This window comes from Sipha flava, unplaced genomic scaffold (genome assembly GCF_003268045.1).
Source record: "Sipha flava isolate LNK unplaced genomic scaffold, YSA_version1 76_pilon_pilon, whole genome shotgun sequence".
Taxonomy (NCBI): Eukaryota; Metazoa; Arthropoda; class Insecta; order Hemiptera; family Aphididae; genus Sipha; species Sipha flava.
In genome coordinates this window covers 3,594,801-3,619,466 of record NW_020273616.1, presented here as the reverse complement: position 1 = coordinate 3,619,466, position 24,666 = coordinate 3,594,801, and the positions used below count along the sequence as shown (strand labels likewise).

General features: G+C 36.9%; 1 protein-coding gene across 1 annotated transcript; it reads left to right on the top strand.

Annotated features, from left to right (window-relative positions):
* Positions 1–1,788: 1,788 nt before the first annotated feature.
* Positions 1,789–15,801, top strand: LOC112692727. The gene is made up of 4 exons (XM_025567492.1): positions 1,789–2,067; positions 12,775–12,898; positions 13,030–13,128; positions 15,610–15,801. Exons 1-4 carry the CDS (start codon positions 2,050–2,052, stop codon positions 15,642–15,644), a joined length of 276 nt encoding a protein of 91 aa, XP_025423277.1. The 5' UTR covers positions 1,789–2,049; the 3' UTR covers positions 15,645–15,801.
* Positions 15,802–24,666: the final 8,865 nt, after the last annotated feature.

Below are 24,666 nucleotides of genomic sequence, written 5' to 3'. Positions count from 1 at the left end.
CGTGACATATCTGTACCTAAGTCTAAAAATAACGATTTTCAGATTATTATCACTTAATAATAATTGATATATTTTTTTACATTCAATATATCGTTACACTAATGACATACCACGTATCTGATATTTTACATAAAATGAGTTTTTGGTATCAACAAATTTGTTATCTCCTTACGTACAAAATTTATTTTCTGTGCAATAACCTAAAATAAATTATTTCCCCTCCAAATTGGATATATTATTTAGTATTTTTATAAATTTCAACTATATTAAAACACTGCTCAATAACACGTATCTCACAAAAACTTTAATAAATACCAAGTAACTACACTAAATTTTAAACAGCAACCAAATTTAAAGAACTTTAATAAAATTAATGTTGAATAATCAAAACTTAAATTTAAATTCGGTAAAAATATGAGGTGTATAATATCTTTTAATATTTATTCAGTTTTTTTACTCTCCTGAACAATTAGTGAAATGTAGATACATGGTATTGTCATTATTGTAACGATATTTTCATTCCGGTTATTACTCATTAATTGAAAATGTAAACTTTGTAAGCAGGTAACATTCGAATTATTCCAATTCTTTTGCTCTCATCGTGAAAAATTAGTATAATGTGACTTACGTTGATCTGGATCTGAGATACAGATAATATAGGATGTAACTATGACACCTTCAAGTACGTCATATTAATCCGAAGGAAACTATAGAGAACATGTTACCAACTTGACATATTTGATATTTTTTACAGTCGGATTGTATAACATTTTTCGTGATGTTTAGAATCCTACAATTTTTAGTCAAATCGATGATGGACTGCGATATAGTTTATAAATCCATCAATATTTTCTAAGTTATTGTAATTAGGTGAAAACAGTCGACAAGTTAATGTTATGTCATATCGATTATACGTAGAAACCTTATTTACTGTATGTAACGTAGACATTTATGACTGCATCAATTGGTGGTGGGAACTATGGGGGCTTTAACACCGAGCCAAAAGATGAAAAAGACTACCATGTGTTTAATAATCATTGGCTAAAAAGTATAAAATACTGTTTTACAAATTAATAGTAACTATATTACAATACACAGACATATCGTACTTATTTAAAATAACATTTTTTAGACCTGAATAAAAAAATTAAATTGTTTTGGGTGAAAGGGCTTCACCAAAAGTAATAGCTTAATACTCCCTCAATCGAAAAATGATAAAATACCGTATGTAGACGGAAACTGGCCGATCGACCTCAAATATACATTATGATATGAGATACGGTGACGTTAATAAAAGTTTATACAACGTGCCTACGCGTAAAATATATTCTAAAAATAATATATTATCGGCGGCACAACCGGAGCAACTACTATAGTGTACAGTAGGCAGTCGAGTGTATTATATAAAATATGATCGTCAAAGGGAAGTGTGTACTAATACGATAGGAATTGACAATATAAAAAAAATAAATAAATTTTTAAAAAAACACATAGTGCGAGAGAGAGGAAAAATTTAAAATATAATCGCCACTGCTGTACATACTCGTATATATATATATGAGTATATGTATAAGAATAATATCCTCAAAGTCGTTATATGCGTCGAACCGGTCGTGTGCCTGGAGAAGGCCTTGACAACGGATATGGTACACCTTTTTTAGCGCTGCTCTTCCGTACGAACGCGATTTTTCTTCCTACGGCCGCGCGCCCCCACCCCGATGCCGACCGCATTCCCACCGCCGACGGAGACGCGAGTCCCCGACTATATAATCGAAACTGTTTCCCGCCGAAACCCTAGTGTCTAGTTACCTAAACTCCAAACCGTATACATAGTACGTCCAAAAACGAAACGCATTAACACCGTTTTCAATTACACGTGCACGACAATTGCACTCTTCCAAACGTCTTTGTAAATACAACCTACACGTATATACATCTATACAAATATACTCACCGTTGTGTGTGTGTGTGCGTGTGCGTGTGCGTTTCAACGTTCGATCAATTCGAATAGTTTCTTGTCGTTCCAAGTGTCGTGGTCAACGCTTCAAAATGGTTTCCGTACAAAGGGTAAGTTATCCGTTTGATATTTACTATATAATATCACGTCTACATGCTTGTTAACGGGACGATGGTTCGACGGTAATCTATATTTTTTTAACATTTTCTGTAGAATTTTGTGTATACAACATGAACTTGTGCGAATTGCACTTTAACGTAGTAAACGAAATCGAAATACAATAAAATATGGCAGACATAATTTAATGCGCGTATTTATATTTTTTAAACGGCCATCAAGTGGTTGATATCGTTTCAAAATATCTATAAATTGAAAAAATTTAGGTATATGTATCACGTGTACATACAGTTTTCAAAATGTTTCATATTTTTTTTTTTTTTTTGTTCTTTGAAATTCAAAATTTATTTTTACAATCTGTAAACATACATAATAATGATATTACTTTCTTCATATAGTTTTGCTTTATTCGTGTAATTTGATTTGTATATTTGTGTATAGGTATAGTATAAATTGTAAAATGGTTAAATCAACTTTAATCGTATCCACGTCATTTAATCTTCTTATAATTACTTTGTGGTTAATTATACGGTAGTTAATAGATCCTTGAATAACCATTAATAATGATTTAAAATGTTTACATACTTTCTACAAAACTCTTAAAAATTTCATTTTCACACAAATACGTTATTTAATGAAATATTCGGAATTTACATTTTACTAATATCATATAAAATATTATTTTTAAAATAAATTTTTAATATAATTATTATATTTCAAATAAATTTGAGTAATAGAATAATTTATAGAACATTTAATATTTAATTTTGAAACGAGTATTTATAAAACGAATAATAAGAGCATACCAAATATGTTTATTTTTAGACGCGTAATAAACAAGTTATATACAATAACATTGTTTTGATTTGAAAATATGAAAACTATATCTATAAAAAGGTTTGTAATTAAACTGCCAAAATGAATTAGGTACGTTATTCGTAAACTTCGTGTACTACCTACATACACCTAATTTATGTATAAAATACACATATCATGCGACTGAATTCAGGGAATATTTTAATTGGGGTGAAATATTTCTACAACCTCCCTCAACCGATAGTATAACGATGTTTATTGAATAATAAACAATATGTTAAGAATGTAGATATCATTACTTAGAAAAAAGGATTTTAGTTTTTTTCAAATTACCATAGTTTACGTTCAACATAAAACGTATTTCATTTTTATTTTTATTTTTCGGTCAATAAATTAAATTAAAAATATCATATAAAATCAATTATGATTTTTCCTGTATTAAACAATATGTTATGAGCCCTAGCCTCCTATAAAGGTTCGCAGTCGGACCTAGTTGTTTTTCGATATTCTGACGTGCACGTACGTCACAACACATATATTACGCGCACCCGAAATACACGTAATATATGCGTGCCCACACACTGCGAACGCACAACAGTTATTAGTAACCGGAGAAGTTCAGTGCGTGTGAATATAAGTAATACGTTCAGGTCAAAGGAAAACGTCTTCGGTGGGACTTAACTCATCACCCTGACGGAAACAACGCCTCCGTAGATAGGGGACGCACGGCCTTGGGTGGAAAATTTGATTTTGGCGGCACGTGTCACGGAGATTTCTCTACCATCCGACCGAAACCCAATCGCACGTTCAAACCGGGATCGCGGTCGCGCATATGCGTTGCGACCGTGATAACTTTTCAGTTATTGTTATTGTTACCAACTATTCATATTACCATTACTGAAACAATGTATTAACGCACGTTTTCCGACAAAATGTAATGCCTCTCTCCACCACGTTTGTGTCATAATAACTCCTTGCTAGCGATGAAGATGATGATGATTACGACAACAAAAACAACTGTATCGTATCGAGTTCGCCAAAACCCGCGGTGTGCGATATAATAATGAGGCGTGTGTACTTTACGTGCGCCGTGCGAGACGATAACGGTATTACTGTATTTCGGCGGTCCTTAACGTTTTCGTCCTGCACCCGTCTGCATTCCGTCCGAGAGTAATGTACCGCGGGCCAATAATTGATTGGTTGTGTATCGTTTCAACGACCGATTTCCCCCGTTGGTACATCTCCGTCGAACGTCCACGCCGCTCGTAGCGTTCCCGATGAACCGGGATACACTTGTCATACACGCCTCCGATCCGACTACGGTCCGATATTGCTCCGAAAATCGGATCGGTGCGGCACCAGAAAGAGGAGAACACACATATCACGCTTCCGGCTCCGGCTCGGCACAACTTTTCACGGTTTCCGACTCGACATAAAACTCGTCAGTATCGATTCAAACAATATCGCGGAAAGTGCGCATAATGTTCACGAATTTTAGTACCTGCGATTTAGCCATGGTGGCGCTTTGTTTAGAAGAAGAAGAAGAAGAAAATCGGAGATCTTTGAAGAACAGCGGAACACGCAGATTGTGGGAAAAAAGATCTGCAGATGGAGAATTTTCCACACCGTTACCTCGTCTGTTGGACGACGAGACGAAGTTTTACCGATATTTTAGGATGACGATGTCGCCGCGAACCGACGTCCGTCGTACGCACCCAGTTGGACTCGTGCACGCGCATGGTGGTGCGATACGCGCTCGAAATCGATACCGGCGATCCGTTACTTTGCTAAACGCGTGTGGCTCGTCGTCGTCGGAACGTTTCGACACTATTCTTTACGGGAAAAACCGCCAATCAATGCCGACCATTGGTCACAACGTGTCGTTTCGTAGCAGTCATTGTGTTACCCGCGGTGTTAAAAGTAATAATAATAATCGTAATCACAATAATAATAATAATAATAATAATATACGGTTGCCGAAATCGACGGCGCGCGGTACGCCCGTGGAATTCGGTACACACGAATGTGTATAATGCACGGGCGTAGAGATATGAAATACAATCGATTTTACAAGACGGATATGTTCGTGTTCAAAACGCGATCGGACACGGACGACGGCCAACGGGCTTTCGACAGCACAAGGCTTTTTTGTTTTTCACCGATTTCGAAATGTTTATTTATTTATTTATTTTTTTTTTCGGATTCGCCGCCGATATAACTAATACGTAATACGGATGCGGTACGCGAAGGTGCACGCGCGGATCGTGTACGGCAAATCCGCCGAGGTTTGAGTGAAAGCTTGCTCGTGTACGAATGCACACGCGCACGATGTAGATTCCTACTGGTTTTGAAAAATACCGAATCCGTCGAAACGGCAATCATCCGCCACTGCAGGTTTCGATAATAACGTTCGGTGCATTTATATATATCTTATTATTATTAGCGCTTGACCTGCGACGATGAATGTGCACACATCATATTACGCAAGTCGGAAAAATTACAATTTTTGTTCGCACACATGCCAACTGGCCGGGTCATTAGAATGTGACATTTTCAATTATGAACATAATTAACCCGTTTGACGACGGCGAACGCGCGCTGCTTTAATAAAATGAACGTACGGTTGACCGATCGGATATCCGAACAAGAGATTCTACGTCCGTAAATTTATATCGTAAAACCTAGCGTTCGTTTTCGTTTAATTTCTTCGCATGGCCGTACTCGACGGAGGTATGTGCTATGTGTACGTGGATAACGCGCGACATGAGAAAAAATAAATACTGTTAGTATTACTATCGAAGAACCTATTTTGCGGACGTTTCAATTTGAAATATAGTCGTCGCACCACCGATTGTCCTAGATAATAGTCATTTTAGAAATCGAAAATCAAAACTGTATTGACATTTCTAACCGTGTGTGCCTACTTGCGTCTATATTGAGCGCGTAGAAGATATCAAAATATTGCCGATGTTTAGCAAATATTTTAGAAAATGCTTTGATTTTGATACAACACGAATTCATTCAAAACTGGTTATCGCATGCCAATCGTTTCCCGCACGAAATGTACACCTGTACGGTTAACAGGATTGTAACACACAATGAAACTATTATTACGTTTGTTCATCTCGGTAACGAACCGTTCATTTTTTATCATATTCCAGTAGTAAATAATGGCAAACATTTTAGAACTGGATACCAGAACTAATTCGCGACGCGTGTCCTTCAAAAGTCAAATTTTAAAACACGTCATTTGAACACGGTGAATAAACCGCATTAGAGACATTTTAACGATTGAATATATCATTATGATAATAATATATGTTAAACATGCGTTCGTAATGCGTTTCGAGCGAGTAAATTCAAATCTCGACCGCGATTGCTGTAAAATTGCTTGACCAGCGGTCAGTTCGTTGTTCTGGCGACATACCCGATTATTTCATTGTCTCCGGAGAATAATGCCGTCGCCGCAGTTGTCCGACGACAGTTGCGTTAAATCGTTTATTAAACTTTAACACTCAGTTCGGTCTTTTCGTCCGGACGGAAATCAATTATACTCTCCGGTCGCTAAACGCAGCACCGTTGTCGCGATCTCTTCTGCTGTAGTACAGCAGCAATTAAACCGGAGTAGATATTTTTTCTCGATTGCGGCGCCCTTTTGTATTCCGAACGGTTTCGGCTATTCAACGCGCAAGTGTTAATGATAATAATAGGCCGGTCGGAAATTTCACCGCGTGAAAAAGTCTTCTGGTCGGTAAACGATTTTCGAGCGCGTGTCGGCGTCACGTTATAACACCCAGCGCCTACGGAAACCCTTTGGACTTTCTCCGCGACGACGCGAAATCCAATGTTCGTTTGTCGTAAAACTTAACCGAATATTATGATCGTGACACATTTGTTGGGCCACCGTGATTTGTATCGCGCACCGAGTTACAAAATTGCAGTCTTAAAAATCCTACTGCCCATCCCATCTCATGGCCAGAATTTCGTATTTGATCGCAGTGTACACTGTCTTGTTCGTTGTCAAATTATTTCCACCGCTAAACCGTAAAAATATCATCTGCAAAACACTAATTATTCATTACGTTCTTCTTTGCCCGGCGCAAACGATGCGCGAACCGCAATCTCCTTCGATCTTTCCTCACGGATTAGTTTTCGATGTAATGATGATGGTCTCTTCGTTATTATTCTAGATCGTCATACATCATGGCATTCCGCGTACGCGCAGTATGGCGTACATCATAATGATGCGATGGCCGGTATAAATTAAATTATATACTTTGCGCACCAACTGAATATATTTTTGTATACATGTGCACCGTAGAATTGTGAGGAATGTATTCTTTAGTCCGTTTTATCATTCGACACAACGATTAACGTGCAAAAACATTCCCTTAACCATTCAATCATTGTTTATGGCCACCGGTATCATGATAGTTTTATTCGCAAAAACCTATCGATTAAAATTAGCATACGTTGATCGTATTATTTTATCTGGGTATTTATATTGATAAAAGAAAAAAAAACACAAATTTCTCTTACACAATAACCGATTACGCGAAGCAGTTATTCTTTGTGCCATTATCATAATTACAATACATTGCTTGTAAAACGAATAACACGATACTACACGCAGAGTTTGGTTTTTATTAACGGTTCAAATTCCGATGTACGTATTACGAAAACATATCCACCAACACCAACACGCTGTTGGACATACGTTTTTAAATAATTCTATAACACTTCAATATGGCCCGTTCGATCGGATTCCATCTTAGGCGATTTATCCGACGAGTTTGCGACGAGATGTTCTCGTACGCCGCGTTTCGAAACACATTTTTGAATTTTCAGAGGAAAAAAATAAGAGTAGGTGCGCGCGCCCGCGCGTGTAATTCACGTACAAGCCAAACAAGCGCGTGTGCGAGTACGCATACTTATAATACACACACACACATGCTCACTACATTACGGATTGGCAGTTGCGTGAATACGTTCTTACAACAATTTTTTTCGGGTTGGGCGGAATGCTTTTTACAAATCGTAGATGCAAATAGTAATAAAATACGAGCCGCGAGCGGAAGATGTGCACGTCTAACCGGTTCGGATCGAAAATCATTCGTCGATAATTATTGCAGAACTCCACTACGTTGGCCAAACACGAAATGATATCCGATAGCCATCCGACATTTAATAATTTACCACGTGCCGGGCGAGGCACAGATGGGATTGTTACTGTTTTGTGAAATTAAATTCGACCGTTAAATACATTATTACGGTTCGTATAACAATCGAAACGAATGCGCTTGCAGAACGGTGATCGGTTCCAAGTATGAGGTCTCGGTAAAACTACGAAACCGCGCGTCTCGAATAGTTGGGCTGCTCGAAATCAAAACGGTACGACTACGGAGTTACCAAGAACGAGGCCCGAGTAAAAACGTTTCCCTCGAATTCTCGTTCTACCACGTGCCATTTGTTGCCGAACACTGTCTCTGCTTTCTACGCAATCACTGCCGATTCGCCGAGTGTTTTTCCAAGTATTGTTTTTTTACCAGGCATTTTAAGCTCCAAATATCTTCTGCAAGAACAGATGAACGATATCTATAGACCGCGTAAAGCCGAACGTTTCGAAGGATAATCTCAGCGTCAGGAAAGGGATTTTTTCCTGCGTTTTTCCCCGACGTAAGACCAGGACTTGTCGTTCGGACCATAAAACGTCCGAACATTCGTTCAACGATAAGCGCTCGCAATAATAATATTATGACCGATACATTGCGCCGCGTAAATCGCGTGCGATCGTGGCGGCGGCGGTTGCAGGATGTCCATTGTCACGTTTGGCAACCGTATATCCACTGCGTTTTACACTCGAGTATATACACATATAACATAACCACGTTCGTGTTATAGCGCGTACAAGTATAATACACATTGTGCTATTATACGTGTATGCCTGTTGTTATTGTCGTGGCGTTAAGAAAGGTTGAATGGCGATAATTGTAGTACGACGACGACGACAAAACGACATGCGCAGAGACACGTATGCGTGCGAATGTTGTTATATAGGTCTGCGTGGTCGGCCGCCGCGACATTGCCCCATGCAAATCGTGTTTTGTATTTTTTGTGTGTCAATGTTACACCGCGAACGAACGATTGGCGATTTCACGGGGCAGATCGTTCGTAACGACGGAAAACACCGCAAGTCCGCCGTTGAGTTATGATAACCGCCGACGACCACTTGTGATATTGCATGTACAATGTCATATTTTTAAGATATATATCTTAATTACGGGTTGAATATCTATATCTATTATTTCTTTAAATTTTTAAGACGTGATACGGACATGGTTATAACCGATAACATCGGTTGCACGTAATAATCGTACGACGAACCAACAACGGAAACATTTACGTCCCGTCCGTGGACCGATGATAAAACGTACTGGAAGTTCGTTTTTTTCGATCGAAAATACCGACGGATCGACATGTGAAATCGACACGTTCTACAACTAACCTACGTTTAAGGCCATGTCCAACAAACGCATTAAGTTACCTCCTGTTGAACGCATCGAACAAATGCAATTACTCTGATTGAATTTAGTGATTTTTATTTATTTTTTATTTAGAGATTTTGTTGTTAAACACAGGTTAATAAGGGATCTTTATTCATCACGCATAAACTATTTAATTGATAAAATGCGAGTTCAAATTCTAAATCCCATCAATTTATGCTTCGTTACGCCGAAATCTCTTAGAGCAACGAAAACTGTTCTGTGCACGTAACGGGTACATTTGCGAACGTCCGATTATATTATTCGAGATTCAAGAACATCCACTAGTCGCTATTATCGTGTCATATGCATCATGTTGTATTACGAAACCTTCGTCGGCCGTCAAGAGACAGCGGCGTCGGCTGTCGGGAGAATAAGACGTACACGAGTGCGTATTGGTTTAACAGGACGTTTGAAAAGTTCGCGAATACAGAGGTTTCGACGTGTGCGTTTTTTTCATCATCCTAATAGCGGAACCCTCCAAATTCCAAACACGACGACGGTCGTCGGCTAACGTGGACATTTCGGCCGACGGTAATAATCCGATCAAATATGATGTCGTCGTCCAGCGTTTGTACGTGAAACTGAAGCAAAACGCACAATGCATAATATTACGATAAATTTAAAAATATTGTAATGTTAACCGCTCTACGTTTTCGTGTTGTATCGGCGGAGGAAGACGTTCTAGTACCTATGCCGTACCGAGCTATTTTTTTTTCCTGAGGCAAAACTGAAACAATGCGTCCCCTAGGTTGTAGGGTTATCACACTCAACAGCTTTTAATATGTATAATACGATTAGGAAAAATCTGAAAAATTGTAATTAGGTTTCTAGCGAAACAAGAAATAACATTTTTTGAAATAAGTTAATTATTTAATATTTTTGCGCCCCGCAACTTTAGGCTCCCAAGGCAAGCGCCTCGCTCGCCTCACCCTAGTTACAGCTCTGACTGGTACGACGAGACTGTACATGTACATTATGTCGTACAAGCAGCGTATAGTATACAGTTTTTCTGCGCGGTTAATGGATTTCTAATACGAGCAATTAGGTACGTCGCATATGATTCAGTCGTCGACGTGTGATAATAAAAATCACGGATCTCTATGCGTACGCTTACGGATCGAATCTATTGTACTGTTGGGGATCGGTACGGGATTGGTGGCACGGGCGGTCCGTACGAAGCGGTTTGCAGCGCACGCAACTATATACACTCGTAATTGATGTACGAATAATAAAATCGGTATTTTCTACTTTCGTTTTTGGCGACAAACGAATTATTACTGATACGTTGTATTTTCAACTCAATTTGCTGTGCAGCAGGAAGTGCTATAATGTTTAAAACGGGAAACATTACGTGACCGGTTTTCTACACTACTCGCGAGCGCGCGTGCGTTTTTGACAAAAATTTTCTCATAGAAATTCTCCGTAAACGTGTTTTACCGAACATTATAATAACAATTTGATTTACTCTTCGTTTACGTATTTCGTTTATACGGGTTTGCCGGCAAGTTCCTCGCGGTCCGGACCTCACACGTAATGCACTACATAATAATATTATTATGGCATAGGACGAGCACCGATCAAGTAGAACTTAAATTTTAATATTCTCCTCCTAATAGGTTGTTGATTTCTCTCTCTTTCTCCATCTATTTATCGTTCGTTTGATGCATTTCACAAAACTGAAATCAGTACATGACCTACGAGCAGCATCGATGTAATATCTAAACGGTCATTGAACATAAATCATAATATAATAAAAATCGTTGCGGCGCAAAGACGGTAGATTATATTGAGATTCTGAACTCGTAGTAAATCCCGTTGGTAACGATCGTCAACCGTCGTAAACGAGTATTTTCACGTCGAGTTTTCGCTGCTGAATGCGATTTGCTACCGCACGCGAAAGTACACGTCGAAAGATTGTCCTGTCGCTCGCAGCCGCATAATAACACGTACACGAGATGATTCGCGCGTGCCGTCGTGATTGCGGTTCGATCGCAATTGAAAACCAATTATAAACTCGGACCGCAATACACGTGCGCGCATAAAATACATGTAGTATATACGATCCGTAGTGTAAGCACACACATGACATATAAAATAACGTATGCAATCTCGATATGTCTGTAAATACGTGATTCCTTCCTACGTGTTCCATTAGCGCACGAGTTTATAGTAATAATTATTGTGTTTTCGTCAGCCGTTTATCACGACGGGACTTTGGCGTGGGTGCAGCAGCTGCTTTTTGGATTCGTGACTCCTCGATGTGACACACGTGCGCACCTACTCCACATGATACACCTGTTACCCGGGTCGCGGTGTTGTTAACAAGATCGCGGCAACGTGCCTCTACGCAACACGTTGTGGGCACACCGCGGCGCCATAAATACGCGTAAACGGCAACATTTCCAGGTGGAAACAGCGGGCAAAAACTGTTTCATTACGCGTCGGGTCCCGTTGACTTTTGCACAACTTGCGACGCCTACGCGCTCCGTTCTACAACGACTCGTACAAGACGACCCTACGCGTTGTGCACCTGTGCGGGGAATGCATTGCGCGTGGACGCAATAACGGCGCGAACGACACGAGCTCGTAAACGTGTGACGCGTTCGCCCGGGCCGGCCACCGTAATTTTGTAGCGGAGCAATAACGATAGTGTTCGGCGATCTATGCCGTCCGCGAGAACAACGGAAATTTCCACGCCAGATCCTTCTGGTCGTCTCGACGGGAAAATATGAACGATTACTTTTCCTCTCCGAGCGAATCCGGTCACCTGTCACTGCGACGCGGTCGTTATTGTTGTCATTACCGTCGCCGTAATATCTGCGTTTGTGTTTACGCGTAGTGCGCACGTTTACTCGAACGGCATGCCCGCGCGCAGATGTGGAGCGCGTTCCGAAGAAAACACGTCTCGGTCGATTTCCGATCTAATCGATTTCACGCTCGCGAGAACCCGTGGCCCTCACGGCTCGTTCGTTACCGTCAACTCGTGTTTGTTTTGCATCTTGTTTACGTGGGTGTATACGCACGACGGAAGTTCTCCCGTTGCACAACTCGCGCACGCGTAGACCATTAGGAGCTGCTGGATAGGTCGATCTGTCCGTATTCACAACACGTATAATATTGCACGGGACTGGTATAGGCGATTTACGGAAACGTATTGTGCCGCGGCTTGTTCGATTCCACCGGATCGTAAACGTGCTGGTGGTAAGGGTTGTGAAAAATCAAATCATAATGATAACAATAAAAATCACCGTCGGTCTCGTCCCGAACAACGATGCCCCCGCGATGTATACGATCGAACGGGGATCCGTTAAAATTGATTTATTATTTTTGTCAACGCAGGTATTGATCGTCTTGTGCGTCGTCCTCTGCCACCTGATGATCGCGTCGGCTCAGTTCGACTTCGGTGACTTTTTGGCGCCCGCACAACAGCAGCCAAGCAACCGGGACCCGAGAGAAAACCGAGGCGAGTATAGAAACAAAATATTGGAGGGCCCTTCGGAGGCGGGCGGCTGCCACATAAACGACCCCTACAATAACGATTTGTGATCTTGATAATTTGTTTTTTTTTTTTTTTTCTGTCATTTTGTCAAACAGGACCAGTCACGTTCCCGGTCACACAACCGGGTTCAGAAACGAGCGGCGTAATAGTGGGCGCTTCGGGTTTCGGATTCGTACCGCCCGGCGGCAACAAACGTAAGCGCACCTTAATCTAATACAATAATACTGTTGTTGCTGTTATTAACATTTTAAGAATATAATCACTGTTGCATGTGACTCGTGCACACATTATCACCTCGATATTATACGTGTACGACCGTTCTGTTTTAACCATTGCATCGGCTCACCGGATAATCGTGTTTTAATTGACCGTTAATCGGTTTAGTCGGTTTCATTGAACGCGCACGGGATGATCAAAATATTATGATTATTAATTACAATTCACGTATAATGTAAATTATATCGATGTTTTACGATTGCCAATGAACGTTTGGAATTCGTCGACGACTACATGGACACATGCAAATATGCGTTGTCGTAACTCAATACACATATTGTATACAAATAAATACATGTTGTTGCAGTCGTTACATCGTGTTTCAGTGCTGTTGTAGCATTTCGTTACCGTGAAAACGATATTAAAAACTAGAGGATAAAAACGGGGCTTACGACGGGATCCAGTCTTTGACTGGATATGCTTTCAACGCTTTATCTATAACGACCGTAGATCACGATTAGCTGTCTTTTCTCAGCCCATTTCCACCATAACTTCAGCCCCCACATACGGTTCGTTTGTCCACGAGAATTCTCGACGAACCGACGACCGCGGCGGGTCTTCGGTTGTCGCGACGAAATGAACGATACGGATTTCGTCGCCGCCCGTCAAGATGTCGTCAAACTAAAAGACCTACTAAAAGCTCGATCGTCCGGAAAGTTTTCGGGCAACATTCTCCGGATAGCCAAGACGTTGTTAATGAACGTCCGACGCGCGACGTGCAGTTTTGTGACGTTTCCTTGCGCGCACGAACACGGTTTTGTCGGGCCGCGACCGGTCATCGCACGTGTCCGGACGTTTACAACTGTTATTACTGCGACCGCTCTCTCGGGCACGGCGGACGGCCGGAGCGGACGCGCGCGCGCTACGAATTGTTCGGATAGTTTCGGACCGTGCGCGCATAACGTACACCACCAAGCGCAGTGCGTCGAGTTATTGGTCGGCGGTAATTACGTGAGCGCGCGCGGCGGAATGCGGGGTGCGGGCGAAATCCCTTTCGGCAGCCGCCGGTGTTTCGGGTGGTGCGCGGGAACGCGGAGGTTAATTTAGAGACCCGAACTCAAAGGGCGCGCGAGCACAGCAATAATACGCGTCCGACCGCAGGAGCTGCAGCCGCGGGACGAGAGTGTGGCAACTGCCGATAAGTCTTTTGCAGGCAGCAGCGGATGTTATTGAATAAGGAACATTTCGGACCAGGCGCGGGTCCGTCCGCCCAGTCCGGAAACGGCCCCTTTGTGCGGCACCGGGGAGGGGGGGATGGAGATACGCGAGAGACGCTAATGAAGACGATGCACCGTACTACGTACGCTATATTATATATCTAAGAGCAGCGCCGGATATTAATGTTCGGGTTACAAATTCTAGGACACACTTCAAAGCCAAATATATTGTACATGTATATATACGTAGAAGTATTATACGAAACGACGATGACGTTCGTCATAATCATCATTTCTACGTGTTGAATAATGATAATAATAATAATGATTTTTCACTCGACCGTGCAAAGGTTACCCAGTACATTCGCGCGTCTTAACGTTTCCCTGGGCCGTGCACTATATTATAAGAAAAAAAAACCGTATACGGTGTAGACGAATGGTACGGGATTTAAACTTTATCCACCTCTAAAACTTTCAGTCGACAGAACACCATAGCCGTAACTAGATCCTAAAGTTAGGGGGGCTTTAGTCCAAACATGTTTAAAATGAGTAAAAAATGTGGGGGGCTTTGTCCCCCCATGCCACCCAAACTCGTCCCTCAAATAATATTCTTTATTAAATTATAATATTATTTTATTAATATACAATGTATCAGACAAATAAAAAAGTGATATTGGGGTAAACATTAAAATATTAACATATTTATTAAGTAGGTATTATTTTAGATATAAGTTAAATTTTCTTAAAAATTAAAAATTTAAAGGAATTTTATAACTATTACAGCTTAAACCTCCGCTCGGTATTGGCAAATTTATTTAAAATGTCTTCTTTGTTTAGAATGTTTGACAAATCTCTTTCAATTGCTATGATTGCTAACTTAGAAAAACGATTTGGTAATATAGTTAACATTATGTATTATGTAAGTGTTTATTCGACAAATTGCTGAGAATGTTCTTTCACAAAATGCGGAACTTGTTGGAACTGCAAGTGCTAAATGTAGCATTTTGTATAAGTTTGGTAAAACAAATTTTTCAACGATACTCTTTAGCTGCTTTAAATGTTCTTGATTGTTAATGTTTTAATTGATTGTCATAACAATTTTTTGCAACCAAAATTTCTGATTTTAAATCAGTTTCATTAATATTTCGTTACTCGTTTATCGTTATCACAAGTTATTGTACGTCTTTTACGACTATGTTTAATTTATTAATAATTTCTATGTAATATTTATGTATTTTACAGGACCACAAGGTCAGGGCCTTTTCAGCTTATGGTAGACCAGAGATCCTAAAGAAAAATCACACAAGTCGATTGAATTTCCTACACGTATCATTGGCAACGGATAGCAAATACTTGTAAATAAGATCTCTATCTCTGTGTTAATTCTTTAGATCACAACGTTAAGTAAATCATAATAAAAATAATCCACACATATATATTCATCGTATACATTAAATAAAATACGTACAGTTGTACGTACGTTTCAAGTATATTCGTAATAATAAAAATACTTTTTTCAATTGATATATTATATTTATATATATATATATATATATATATATATAACATAGTATACATAGCGATTTCGTGCGCACGACTTTAATCACGTGTAAACATTGTATATGTATTTATTATCTAAATCTGTACAAATTCGAATTTTCTTAATTTATTTTATTACATTATTGTATATAAACATAGATCTATGTACTATGTCTAATAATTTATTTTATAGTTATTTACATTACAACCGTTATAGGTTAGTTACCAATTATTATCTTTACGTATAGTCAAATAAATTTGTATTAAGTACCTTATAATGTGCATTATAATAGTGTGCATTAATTGTGGTTACCGTTTGTTTAAGTATAAGTTTGATGTATGCATACAATGAAAAATGATTTTATTGCAATAAAGTTAACTATTATACTTACACACATGTTTTAAACGCGTGAATTTATTTTCGTATACACATATTACACAGTCGTTAGTAGTACTACACAAATAGTCATCCCGATCGATGCCTCGTAGAAAGACGTAAGCTGACAAGTCGGTGGTCACTCGGACAACGTATATTTGTTCGTAAACCGTACAATTGCAATCCGTGACGATTGCAGTGCAATAAGCGCAAGTGATAACAAGTGTATATTCCCAGTGAAATGGCCGTCCGTTGACGACGGTACTGTTGTGGAATGTTCAGGAATGTCAATTGCTACAGCGCTTATTCGATGGCCATTATTCATTAACTGTAATTTGTGCGCGAATCAGACTTGAATAATCGGATATAGATACGCAAATGAGGAGACAAATCTGCGTACTGCAACCGGCCAGTCCAAGGATTAATGGATGCCGAATTATAGGTGTTTTTGCGTAACTCTTTCGATTTCTAAATTCTAGCTACAAGTTATCACTGCAAGTATCCGTAATACATGTAAAAACGTGATTGTGCGCGCGCGCGCACTATTATGTACCTCTAACGCACGGCAATACATACTCGTAACATTATACACGTTTTAGACGTTTACAATAACATTCCGCGACGCGAACACGTCGTCGTCTCGATTGCGTTCGACGGACATTCAAGTGCGGTTCATGATCATGGTAATATTATTTTTCCGCGCAAAAAAACGTCCCAATTGTTTGTGTTTACTATGACTTCGTCGATCCGATTCCAGTTCTAATCGGATTTACATGGTTGTGTGAATGAAAAGATAATACAATAACAATTAATCAGTTATCGTGTGTACTGCATTCTACACTTCCCTGACAAAGACCTCTCTGACGGTCGTTTCGATAGAAAAAACAAACACTATAGCGTACAACGGCATTACACACATAAGCGTGTACTGAAACTACGATAAAGTAATCGATAGCAGTTTTGACACGAGTAAAAAATAAATAAATAAATAGGAATTGGCTTAGAATATAAATCTTCAACGTTACGAAGTGAATTTTGCGTATGAATAAAACGTAAACAATGCACGTGTATAACGTATGAAACAATTGCATGTGCTGTTATATCGCGGCGGCGGTACGGTTAACCGCAAAGCACATCCAATGACGTCTCCGGGCGAGTGAAAACTTTTTCATTAGACAATGCTTTGTACGTGGATTAACGTTAAACGAGCTCTGTTAACATAACAGAAAACCAAATGGATGATTCTTTATGTTACTGCCCATTATTTTTTCAGTTAATTTTTATATATATTTGAAAAAAAATAATTAAATTTTCTTTTTTTGACCTAATAACATTTTCAATTTTAATTTTTCAAATAGATAATACTTTATATAATTTTCGAATTCTGAAACAAAATATTTTCTCTAAACTATCGAAGCAAGTGGTTAAATAATAATTAGAAAGTTTATGTTTACTTAGAAATAAGAAATAAAAATGCGTTACCGTGTTTACTATTATTAAAAGGGACTTGAAAATCGAAAATCTTTAAAACAAAATAAATGTTTTAAAACGGAAATTATATTAAATATTATATTTTCAAAATAATTAAATTGGAACGATTATTAACTCACTATTCCTGTGTATTATTTCGAACGTTATATTATAAAACATTGTATCACAAGATTCGAAAAAATTACAACTTAAATACTTACACGTACTCCGTGTCCACAAAATAAGTAAACACACACACACAATAAAATGTTTACAACCATAATAGTTTATTTGTTGATTGTTTTTGTAACAAGTTCGAAATACGCAAGGACGAGTACGAGTTTTCCAACTATGTTCGTATAGCAAATCGGACAAGTGTAAAACACTGCAAGGGTATTATTGGAGGTGCAGAGAGGAAGGGCGAACGAAGTAGTCGACGGCCTTATGTTATTTTCCAAGCGTTTTGTACCAGCTGACCACGCATTAGAAGATTTTCGAACTTGGACCGGGTTCGCGGGCTTTCGTTTTTTGAATTTAATAAAATATGCACATGTGATAATTGAACAATATCTAACATCGCACCATTTTTCTGCAGAGCTACCAAGAAGACGGATCCCCGTGGATCGAGGTAAAACCGATGTGAAACATTATGTTAATCGTATGTGCGCAGTTCTATCTTTACCCTATGGGCACTTGGGGCACGTGCCCAGGGCCTCCATCTGGCTGGGGGCCTCGAATAATAGGAATTACAACTTTGAATTTTAATCTGTAACGTATTAATACGATTGATAATAAAAAAAATAATTCTTAAATGTAGACAAAAAATTTTTAGATAAACAGCAATGTTGAAATGTTAATGTCAAATAAATAATAATTGTGTGTAATTAGGTATATTTTATTTTTCATCCCATTATTTAAAAAAAAAATGTTCATTAAAACGAATAACTCATATCTTCCGGCTATACAAAAATCATCGTACAAAATAAGCTTTTGATGTTTTTACTCACTTTTTTTTGGTTTACTAAAAAGACCCCTAAGCTCCAGGTGCCCGTGGGCCTCTACATGGCCTAAAATGGTCTTGTGTGCGCGTACATAGAGTTTACACGGTGACAGAACACAACTGTTCGTAATATATACGTGTATTTATGCACGCGCACACACACACACACAACGGCTTCGGTTTACCATATTTTACTATGCACTAATGCGCTACTGCTATGCACACCTAACAATATTACCCCATGTACATCACGCCGTCGCCGTCGTACACACACCTGTGTGCGAATATCAAACGTACCACTATCGAATACGAACACATACACGTGATAATGCCACATAAATAATCGTATCGACTGCGGCGACAAATTCCGCTGGAATCCTCCTGCCCACATAGCCGTATACAATGTTCCGCAGTCACCCCCATCATATTGTGTACCTAGCGCAGATGGATTTGCACAGCATATACATATTTAGAGTTAGAGGGAGAGAGAGAGAGAGAGAGAGAGAGAAGGAGAGACGTTTCTGGGATATTATGTATCGAAAAGCCCTTTGCACGCGTACGTGTACAGATACGAACGAAAAGATATCCGCCGAAACTCAAAGAGTGAAGTAAAGGATTTGTTTTGATCGAAGAGTGAACGACGAAGGGGAGGTTGCCACAGGAAGGGACGTCATCTTCGTCACCATGTACACGTAACACGAGACGACTTAACGTGTTCTTTTCGCCGCCACCTTCTTTGGCGGTATAATACAACCTCATGTAAGTTAAAGTACATATACTTATATTTTATGTGTATACTAGTGTGTTATACCGCTGATTATTCACCGTCACTCTTTTTCGGGTTTTCGTCAAATATTCGCTAAAAAACTCGACGTTGACAGGCGCGAAACAAGAAATCCATAAATCTTCTTTGCGATAACCATGCGTCATTTCGTCACGCTCGGGATTGAATGTTAATATACATGGTATTTCACATTTATATTTCAAATGGTCCTCAATGGAGTTTTCGTTAAGAGTTTATAAAACGTTAGGTCGATACACTGCCGCATAAAACCGGAAAACTTATACGAATAGCTATTCACGAAACCTATTAAAATATTATTTCATGTAAACAATAGAATTTGGCTCATTATGTAATATAGTAATTCGTATACATAATAATAAACGTATTCTTATGTATTATATAATTATAATAAATATCAAAAAAAGAAAAAGAAGAAGAAAAACTTTAAACTACATTTCAATAAAAATTGAAAAAAGATAATTAATTTTAGTTTTTTTTTTTTTAAAATGTTCTTAAATAATGAGAATTGTATAAAAACAAATTTTTCACAATCACATAAATCGAGAAGATGAGTGTTGCTTACTAAAAAAGATCACAGCGTATATAGTTATAAATCAATTATAATTTTTTGCTACCTCTTCCATTTATAGAATTGTTGGCATTAGACGAAACTATAGGTAAATTTATACATGTATACGTTTTTAATCACGATTGCGGAAATATAACCTATATACGGTCACAATATATTTAGTATACGGTTTGCTGGTAAAATATTATACAATTAGAAAATAATCTGGCGAAATTAAGCCCATAAAAACATAAAGGTATATATACATAATTATATATGTAATATATACATGGATCCAGTAAAAGCGCATACAAACGTAATTCATTACCATTTTCTGTACACAAAAAGTGGTTCTTAGTGATTCTAAAATTTGGTTAATATAAATTTTGTTGTTTTTATTTAATTCCGAACGTAATCTATATTATACAAGCAATAATGCATGAGAACATGTCAGATTGAATCAGGCTAAATCCCATTCTGAAATCGTTTCCTTAGGCTCGTAATAAACGACCAAACTGCTATAATATTATTTATATGACATTAGAATAAATGTTTATTTTTAAATCGTAGAAGCTTGTTGTATATTAGGTATAAATGGTGAATGCACATAAAATCGTATTGTTTTAAATAAAGAGCGTATGTCATATCATAATGAAATATTTTTCAAAAACCATCAAAAATAAAAGAAACGCCGAGTAAATTATTATTATTATTTTTTTTTTTTGGGGGGGGGGACTTATTGGTCCCGAAGGAGCAATAACGATGCGCATCTTCGATTTATTTTGGGACTACAACAATGTGTCTAAAAACCTAATAAAATAAGATTGTCATTTCGTAGAATTTCGAGGCCATTTATCAAAAGTGGAACACATTTGTTATCGGGTTGAAACATCTAATATACGAATACATCCTTCTTTTCTTTTTCGGGAGAATAGGGGGAGGTCCATCAAAGAGTAAATTTATTAAAGTAGTTTCAATTCGGTTTTTTTTTTACTCTTATTCGAAGTACATATTATAAATAAATTGTTCTATTATTTTTTCTATACTATTTTATCTTCCCTTTTCGCCGGAAATATTTGTATGAATTCACTGTGTAATAACCATAATAATATTTTGAATTCGATTTTCAAACGTATTAAAATGTAATGGTTAAATAAAGAAAATCAAACGACGGACAACAAACGTAAGTAAGTTTCCATAAGAAAAAAAAAATCTCATTACATGGCGGAATTACAATTCGGACTAACTTCAAACCGGATTGAAAAATTACTCATAAACCCATGAAGCCATGTAATCGAATCCATTTATTGCATTATAAAGACATATTTATATATATAAAACATTAAATCAAAGAAATCGTGTTACAAATTGTATATTTTTAGTCCATTCTGCAATAGTGCATCAAGTACAAAATTATACATCGTCACGTTTCGACGAGGATAAGAAATAATTTGACTAATTAGTATTATCTCTGGGGAACAATAATGTTAATTTAGAAATTAATATACAGGCCTCTAGGGGGAGAAATAGAAATGTTGACAATAAATAAGAAGGTTGAACCTTTGTACCGTCGTCGACATTATTATCACATAATAATAATAATAATAATAATAATAATTATTACTATTATTATTATTATTATTATACTCGGTGATGACAATTCAAAATATTATATGTATAACGATGTAATTTGTTAATAAACATGTTTCGTAAAACAGTGACCCATAGTAATATACGAATATAATTTACTATATTAATTTACTTGAAAACTGAAATATATTGAACATTATACCGTTTAAAATTTGCTGTTAATCGGAGATAGTGTTGACTGAACGTTATAAGCTTGATAAATGTAGTAATTTTTTGTTAATTACTGTTCGGTTTAGGCTACAGTATTTTCGATGTGATGTATTTTGTGTACATTTGTACATTATATATTGTGTATGAATACAGATTTTATTCAGAAACTCAAGAGATTGATCAAGGTTTGCATTATTATGTCTTACGATTGTCGTGAATATCAACAAACAATATTAGTAATATAGACAATATACGTTGGACAACATTTTATCCATGATATTATTTGAATAAAATATTATTATAAGTTGATTACATATTATTTTACTGTAAAATGTTAAAACATTAAAATGTAAAAACAATTATAAATATTATATAGAATTATTAATCGAGTCGAGTATATTTAATAAAAACATTATTTTTACGGACCCTGAGGTATTACAATTATAAGATTAAAAGTTATTTAAAATAGAACGATTGAAAATATTTAAAACATATTCCAATAATATATTTTTGTTCAATAACAACTGTTAAAAGTAAGTTCAAATATCTCTATTATTTTTGGGATGTAATTGTACTTAAATAATGTTCTGATATAAGTATATCGATATAAAAACTACATAATATGCATATATACTAATAAAAAATTATATTGTATATAGTGTCAGTAACCAAAAACTATATAGTTCATTATTATTAATGTTCTCGGAACAAACAGAATATATGGTACGAGCTATCTAGAAAACGACCAGGAAATAGTCTATTATGATATCCACTATCCTTAATAAAACGGGAGGGTATATAATTCATATGATGTTATGCGAAAATAATGTCGCCAAAAGAATCGCATTTATCATTGAATCGTATTTGGATGTTTTCCATAGCTTGTTGGCTCGCTCGTCTTATGGCTCCTTAGGGGACAAACGTCTATAATGTAAAAATAGTCCACATTAAAAAAAGAGAAAGAAATGGACTTAACACTAAATCTGAAACGTAATTACATAGATCAACGTCATTAGCTAATACGTACAGCGTTGGGGATGGGATTTCTAAATTTAAATACTACCGAAATAATTTTTTTTTTTTTTCCCAGAGTAAAATGATTAATGCACCAGCCGATATAACGTGTGGCGTTTTAGCGATACATTGTGATGTATGTAATATACATTCGAATTACGATCGACAACGATTTCAAAGAACACAATTATGTAATATATACATACACATTGGTGTACACGTATGTTATTATAATAAACAAAACGTATTGCGGTGGTTACGTGTCGAATTTTTACCCAGACAATGCATTTTAAATAGTATTGTCACTGTACAGACAAACAAGAGTCAATTATCGTTTGTCTTACAACACATACTAGACACTGCGTCGATTATTTATTAAGATTTAAATTATTAATTTGCACAGGTAAACAACCCAACCGTTAAGATTTTGTTACCGTGCGCAGAGAACATAAATGCGATTTAGATAAATAATTATATGCATAGCCATGCATTTGTAAAATTATAATTTCACTGTAAGACAATTATTATTAGTTTGACAACTGTCTAAATGCTATACTTCTGTAATCGATAATACTATTATTTTGAATCTGGGTGAAGGTTACGCGTTAAACCGTATATATTAATCGTCAAATGATTTCCGAACTGGTTTCAAAACGAAATGTATAATTAGTAGACTAATTTCTTACAATACTATAATGAAAGCATCATAGTTGACCTAAACATTGTAAATAAACATGTATGTATGTGGGTGCGTGTGTGTGTGTTAAGTGTTGATTTTTCTTCGTTTCAATATTAAATAGTTCGATCAAAAGTGACTATATAGGTGGTCTTATACAGTGTTTGAATTAAATAATTTTCGAGCTTAAGACAATTTCAGGTTTTTTAATTTCATATTCAGTAAACAAAAATGTGAGTAGTTAAATAGATGTATTTTTATAGATGAACTATGTGCACTTCGTGTCCCCCCCTAACAGAAATTAGCCCTAGGGATGCGTTTCAATGAAATTCAGTATGTGCCAAGACCAATTTTAATAACTACTTATTGCAGAGGAAGAACTAGCACATAAGAGTTATGGCGCAATACTAATATAGATGGATTTAAAAATTGTGTTTCGAGAAAATGTCATGAACTACTGCATGTTATAACACAAGTACAACTAAATTTTGTAATAATGAAATAGATAATGTGGATTTAATAGTTTTGACTATCGATTAATTTTATGCAAACAATGAAAGTATAGAGATATAATTATGATTAGGACTATTTACATTTTACATATGAAATGTCATCGCATAGTTTTGCATATTTTAGTCGTTAGAAATCATGTCGCTCTATGACATTTCGGCGTGGTCATTTCGGCATGACCATTTCGACGTAGGGTAATTTGACGTGCGGTCGTTTTGGCGTAGGTCCGTTTTAATGTTTATTTTAAGTTTGAAGTTATTTAATAGCTAAAAGTTTATATTTTTAATAAAATAAATAAAACATTTTATAATATACATATTAATTAAAATAAGGAGAATACTATTAAAATTATAAATACAAATATTTAATTTATTCTACTTAAATAATGCGCTATTCCTCTTAAAAAACTCATTACGTAACCGTGACTAATTTTAAAATACGTTAATCGACGTCGATGTATTATTTTTCCTTTTTTGATGGAATCTTGCCTGTTTCTAATTGGCTAAAGAAGGCATCTCAGTCACTCTGTATAATATAAATGCCCATAGTTTCGGATGGTCAA